We start from the raw sequence: 6,087 nt of genomic DNA, 5'->3' as shown, positions 1-6,087 counted from the left end.
CCCCTCAGTAGGAACCACAACGTGGGGTGAACAGAATTGCACCAGGCATTCACACGTTTAGTAGGATTTGGATTTATTTGCAGCCGTGGCTACACCCCAAAGCTGCACAGCTATCACCCAAAGAGTCTCCATCCCAAATAACACTGCAGGAGACGAAAGTGGATCTTTCCACCACCAGCAAGTCCAGGTTCTTTTTTTCCAACTGATCCTTTATCTCAAATTCTCTTTGGGCCATTATTGTTACTGAACACAGGCGAGCAGTTCAGGGAAGGGGGACAGGGGATAAATCAGCTCAGTTTCAAGCAAGGCGGAGGTTACTTACCACCAAATACAGCATGGTGTAGAGGGAAAAGGATGCGTGCCCAGAGAAGAAGGATTTCCTGCAAAACAAAGCAGATGCTAAGAACCAGGCACTATAATCTTCAGTATTATAATTTCACATCTAATATGGTGACTTGCCTGCTGCTACTGAGAGGGTGGCAAAGCAAAGGGACCCACAACCCACGGCCTTTTGGGTTATAAAAGCCATGTAATCCAGCCGGTTGGTTTAGGAGGCAGAAAGCAAACAGATGGACAGGATGCTCGCATTGTTCGTCCCTTCCTGGTCTACTCATGGGACAGCAGTTATTTCCAGGACAGCCCTGCAACTCATCGTCTCGCCTCAAATAACCAGGAAACCGTAAAGAAATAAGAAGTGAGCAACTTCTCCGGTCACTTAATTGTGGCATGTGAAGCACGCCCCTGGAAGTACCAAAACTGAGCATCGGATAGATTTGATAGAGAGCTGAAAGGGGAGGTGCTGGCAGCCCCGCCTATGCAAAGATTCCCTGGACCCCTCAGGACAGCTTGAGCTGTTCACCATGAGCTCAGCTCTTAGTGTGAATTCCCACATTGAGCAAGCACTCCGGAAAACAATAGTGTAGGAGTAAAGAGAAAGGGAAAGAAAAGTATTCAGCCAAATCCCGCCTTTCCCAAGGGAAACTGCCCATCACTGGCAGCCAGACTCACAGCCTTCGCAGAAAAAGAAGCGTTTGAATCATCTACTACTGGCAGATAAACCCTGAGATACCATTTTGATGGCAGCAATCCATTGCCTTGATGCCAACGGGCTCTCACCTGGCTTCCTGCACTTTGCTGTCACTTCCCCTGCAGGTGTAGTTTTGGATGTAAATTCCCTTCGAGCAGTTGATGGTGGAGAAATCCAAATTGCAAACTTCCAGGAAATGCGGCCGCAAGCGCCCGACGGACACTTTGGCAATGTCTGTGAAGGACTGGCTGATGGCGCAGCCGAAAACGAAGCAGCCCACCTGCTTGTAGAGCGCCGCCACATAAGGGTTCTGGATAAAGGAGTGCGACTTCTCCTTCAGATAGTGGATGCGGTAGAGCTCTCCCGTAATAATCTGTGGGGGAAATGCAACAGAGAGGTCAGGAAAGATGCAGAAAAGGAAAAAGCAGGAAAGACGCTGTGCAAGACCAGTGATGCATGGCAAACGAAGAGCCTAAACAGCTCTTCAGCACCTTGAGCCAGGAACCTGCTGCCACAGCGGGGATGGATCTCTCCATCCTCCTCTTCCCTTTCAAGAAGAGATTGCAGGGCTCAAAATGTTTTTTAATGGAAAAAAAAAATAAATCCATAAGCAAGAAGAAAGAAAAAAAAACCCAGATTCTGGTTTAGCTCATTGGCATATCTTACAGAAGTGAAATCGTGCCCCAGATCTACACCAGCACAGTGGAAAACAAAATTCACATAAACGAGATAATCAGTGTGTGTTTAGGAAAGAGAGGCCACATCCACTACTCGCTTATCAAACTGATTTCGGAGGAAAACAAATGAACAACCTGCTTATCTTCCTCTCTAAAAAGCATCAACGTAACAGGGGAAGGCTCAGAAAGCCCCAAACTTTTCAGATTCTGGCCCAAAATTTGCCACTACCAAACCCAATTCAAGCCACTCAAAGCCTCCATAAACACCAGCTATTTCTGGGCATTTCTAGGGGTTTTACCATTGCGTGGCAGCCAATTCTGTGTTCCTTGTGAGAGGGCTGCTGGCATTTGACAGTATTGCCATAGATCAGGCAGCAGAGGACCCGGCTTCTTGTAATCCCAACTCCTAAAAAGGGGGTTAATGAAAATCAGGCTGTGAAATGAAGTCCAAATGTCTAAAGGGGCAAAGGCTTAAATTGTTCTCCATCATGTTACACACCTAGCTTTTGAGCTCCAGATTTACAGCTTTAGGATTTTATTCATTACTTTAAATGTTTTTATACCTGAGTAATAAATTGAGATGGGTTGGTTGGTTTTTTTTTTTCCCTTTTTCATCCACCCGTTGTCCCTGCTCCTCTCCAGTCACAAGGGCCGCGATATGTAAAATTAACTGTCAGGAAAAATGCCTTCACGTTAATCCCTTTCTGGAGCAGCCAGCAATATTCCTCCTGGCGTGGCAGCCTGCCAGCGGCATGCAGGAGACAAGGCTCCCCTGCCTACCTTTTTTTTTTTTTTAAAAGCTTGGCACAACCTTTGGAAACTAATAAACTGGAAAAGCATGGCAATTAGGCTGAGAGGAGATGAAGCTCTATCATTGTTTGAACTCGCTCGCACCGTGGCTTGAAAAAAACAAAGGTTGACCTAAGGCAGCTGAAATTGCAGATAAGCAGGCTTTATCAAAGAGAGATACAGCTATAATAATAATAGTAATAATTAAGAAAAAAGGCCAAGCACTCTGCTACCGTGCACAGAAATCCTTTGAGTGGCTGTACCACCAACTGGGGTTCACACGTCACTGCTGGGATTTACTCTTGAGAATTCGGTAGTGGAAAAGAGTTTTCTGGAGAGATGCAGCTACCCAGCTCCAGCACCCTTTTAATCCTCTCACACTGCAAAGACCATGGTTTATCTCCATTCTGGTTCACCTTCCAGCGCAAGCTGGCAGCCAGGAGACCTCCTGGCAGGAGAACCACAGAGGGAGGTTGAAGCATCTCCTGCTCCTCTGGCAGGAGGCAACGACAGGGTGTCCTGAACTGACACATGCTCCAGTACGAGGGCACAGCCATCACCTGCAGTCTCCCAAAAACCTAAATTCGCCAGAACGGGAGTCACAAGGCTCTAAACTCACGGCTTTTGCAGAGGGGAGATGAGACAAAGTAAGGATGACATCTGATACTGGTTGATGTACCATCACTCCAAACTCACAAACAGATCCACGCCAACTTGAGGCTCTTGGCCTGCGAAAGGCATGTGACCATTTTAAACAGGGACCAACAAAAGTCTGGGGATTAATATTTTTCTCTCACCATTGGTGGCCTGGGTAATTGCACACATGTAGCAGATTGTAAATTGGAGCCTTCATTCTCTCACTAACACGCTGCTGGGCAGCCATGAACCCTCCCCGCTCAGTTAAAGCCATGGCTCAACCTTAATGAGAAGCTAAAAATTGGATAAAGTTGGGTTTTTGGCACTGCCGTCCCAGATAAAGCAGGACGGTGAAAACCTAATGCAGCACAGATGTGCATGAACTGAAAGGACATCCTGAAAAAAAAAAGAAGGCAAGTCTTAAAGATATGAAGCTCTTTTTGTGCCTTGTGCTTCTGGCAAGCCACCTGCGTGGGACATACACTGTGCCTATGTGATGGGCACAGCTCCCAGGGGACTCTCACACACATTTAGGAAAGGTGGTCACCAGAGAGAAGCCAGGATCAAATTTTTCTGTCTTTTGCATATTTTGGTTCACATGCTCGTTTTATCATTATCATAAAGTATCACCAGCAATCCAATTAGCCTGTAATAACTTCTAGAGCTTTTCAAATCACTCGTGTCTCTGGTGTAACATTCTCTGTGTCTAATCGCATTGAAGTGTACCACTTTCAACTGTAAAACCAGCTAATCCGGCCATGTAACTCAGATCATCTAAGAAATTAATTTCCTTAGGTATTTTTCACTGGCACTCAAGACCTGGCAGGAGTGGGGACACAGAGCACCACAGCAGTGGTACCCGTAATGATGCTCAGGAGGAAGAAAATGTCCCTTTCCCCTGGCCGTCCTGGGGACCATCAACACGCTTCTGTGCCTAAGATGACCAAATAAACCATCTTCTACCAGGAAAAGCAGCCAGGATATGAGAGAGCCCACGAGCCTTTCCAGGGTCATCTGCATGGAAATTTGCCTAAAGTCAGTAAATATATAGATATTAAAACCAAGTGCAGATCCTGTCCCATCCTGATCGAAGCAAAGGTCTTTGCCTCTGCTGTTTACTTAACAAGCACTCTGGGTATCCTCAAGCCATTTAAAACATGACCTGGACCCTTTTACCCAGGGCTCGACTGCCCACGACACCACGCAATGTGAGGGTGTGAAATTTTGGCCGCACCACCCGAAACGACATCTCCCTGGAAGTCTTCATAAGTGCTGTCCTGCCTTCCAAAGGCGAACGCTGTGAGCGAAAGGAGCGGAGTCAGTGCCTTGTGGATTTGGAAGGAATTCCTATTATGCTACAGTAATGCTGGTATCTGGGTTACATCTGAAAAAAGAGGTCAGGCTGACTTGAATTTTCCATGCATGCTGCCATAGCAAAGAAATCTGTTGCTTCAATTCCTCGTTAGCCATTTGTGTCACTCAGCAGCAAATAACTGAGCTTTTGAATTTCCCTTATTAAGTTACATTTGTTGTGGGCACAGCGAAACCAAGGCAGAAACATCTAATTCTTTGGGGATTTTCTCTCTCTTTTAATTGAGCAGCTATTTCGCGGTAGAGAGCTGATGGATCACATCGGCAGCTGATTATGTTTCCAGTTTCTGTTCCAACTCCTGTATTTGCCACTGCCTCATTACTGATCTGAAGCACACTCCGTGTGGAGCCGGTGTGCCGATAGCTCCGGCAGTAATGCGAAAATGAGAGGCTTTTTCATTTTGTTTTTTATGGCTTTTCCACACTCGGGGGTAATTCACCTGCAGGGTAAAATTCTGCTGTGTTTATAGGATTGGAGGTCTGGCACCTTTTGGGTTTGTTTTGAGGAGGGAGGGGGCATAGGAACAAGGCAGTTCTGGGGACCTACTTTGGGAAGTGAGTGTATGTGGCCAGGAAAAGATGGAGATATTCACGGCACAAAGCAGCAAGGCTGAGGATGGGCTATTACCAAAGCAGGCACCGTGCCATGCTAAAATACCTATTGCCCGTGACATTGCTCCTACAAGGAAAAATGAAAGCTTGGAGAGGAACAAGTGCTCCTGATCTTTCCATCGCCATCCCTCTCCAACTGAAGGACAAAGAGGAAGGCAACACCTTTGGGAAAGCACCTGAGCTGTGCTGGCAGCTGGTGAGGAGGAAAATGTAGGTACTTTTCATAGGGGAATTTCACCTTCAGCTGGAAGCGTTTAACCAAAATCCAAGAGAAGCTCTTGCCTCTTGCCCCAGCACCAGATATGTGCTGGCATAAAGAGGCTCAGCTCCACCATGGGCCAAATTCAGCTTTTTTGGCTGACATAGAAAGTTCTCACCATACAAACATTTCTTAGCACAGCTCTAGGAAACCTGGCAGGAAAAAAGAAACAAGGAAGTGTGAGGAAGGTGCTGCATTAGCTACTTTTTACAGGGAGGACTCTGGGAATACACTCCCCGTGAAGTTTTTAATTGTCTTTTTAATATGGTTGTAATATACAATCTCTTAAAAATCTAATACTAACCTGTGAAACTTTTCCAGGCACTGGTTAGCTGAAAAGATGTACCTTTTTTTTTTTTTAACACCTTATAAAATAGGCAAATACCAAGAGTTATTTGAATAGGGACAAACCATGCCAAGTCCTTATTGACACTCAAGTCTTTTTTTTCTTCTACTCTGAACTCCTACCAGAGGGTGAAAAAGCTCTTGTGGAGCTCACGGACTTGCCCAAACAGCTTTGGGCCTGTTTACAGGCTTCAAGAGTAATTTCATTCCTCCCATCACAAGATTTCATTTGCAAATGTTTACTGCTCAAGCAGAAGTCAGATAATCACAGAGGAGATGTGCACCTTGGTAGATAGAATGGACACACCGGCAAGACTGCACTAAACTCTCAACGCCAACGGGACGTTGCTGCCATCATCTAAAGAGGTGAC

General features: G+C 45.9%; 1 protein-coding gene across 1 annotated transcript in view; it reads right to left on the bottom strand.

Moving 5' to 3' along the window:
- Nucleotides 1–322: 322 nt before the first annotated feature.
- The window catches only part of LOC104546043 (lipid phosphate phosphohydrolase 3-like), a gene marked incomplete at both ends in the record, with an annotated part of 6,077 nt that continues 312 nt past the window's right edge, over nucleotides 323–6,087 (bottom strand). Inside the window, 2 exons of the mRNA XM_010191332.1 lie at nucleotides 323–380; nucleotides 1,117–1,400. Coding sequence (XP_010189634.1) covers nucleotides 323–380; nucleotides 1,117–1,400 — 342 coding nt within the window. The remainder of the gene's footprint in view (nucleotides 381–1,116; nucleotides 1,401–6,087) is intronic.

The sequence above is a fragment of the Mesitornis unicolor genome, unplaced genomic scaffold (genome assembly GCF_000695765.1).
Source record: "Mesitornis unicolor isolate BGI_N332 unplaced genomic scaffold, ASM69576v1 scaffold9449, whole genome shotgun sequence".
NCBI lineage: Eukaryota > Metazoa > Chordata > Aves > Mesitornithiformes > Mesitornithidae > Mesitornis > Mesitornis unicolor.
Note: the sequence above shows the minus strand (reverse complement) of the source record. Positions and strands in the feature narration are given on the sequence as shown.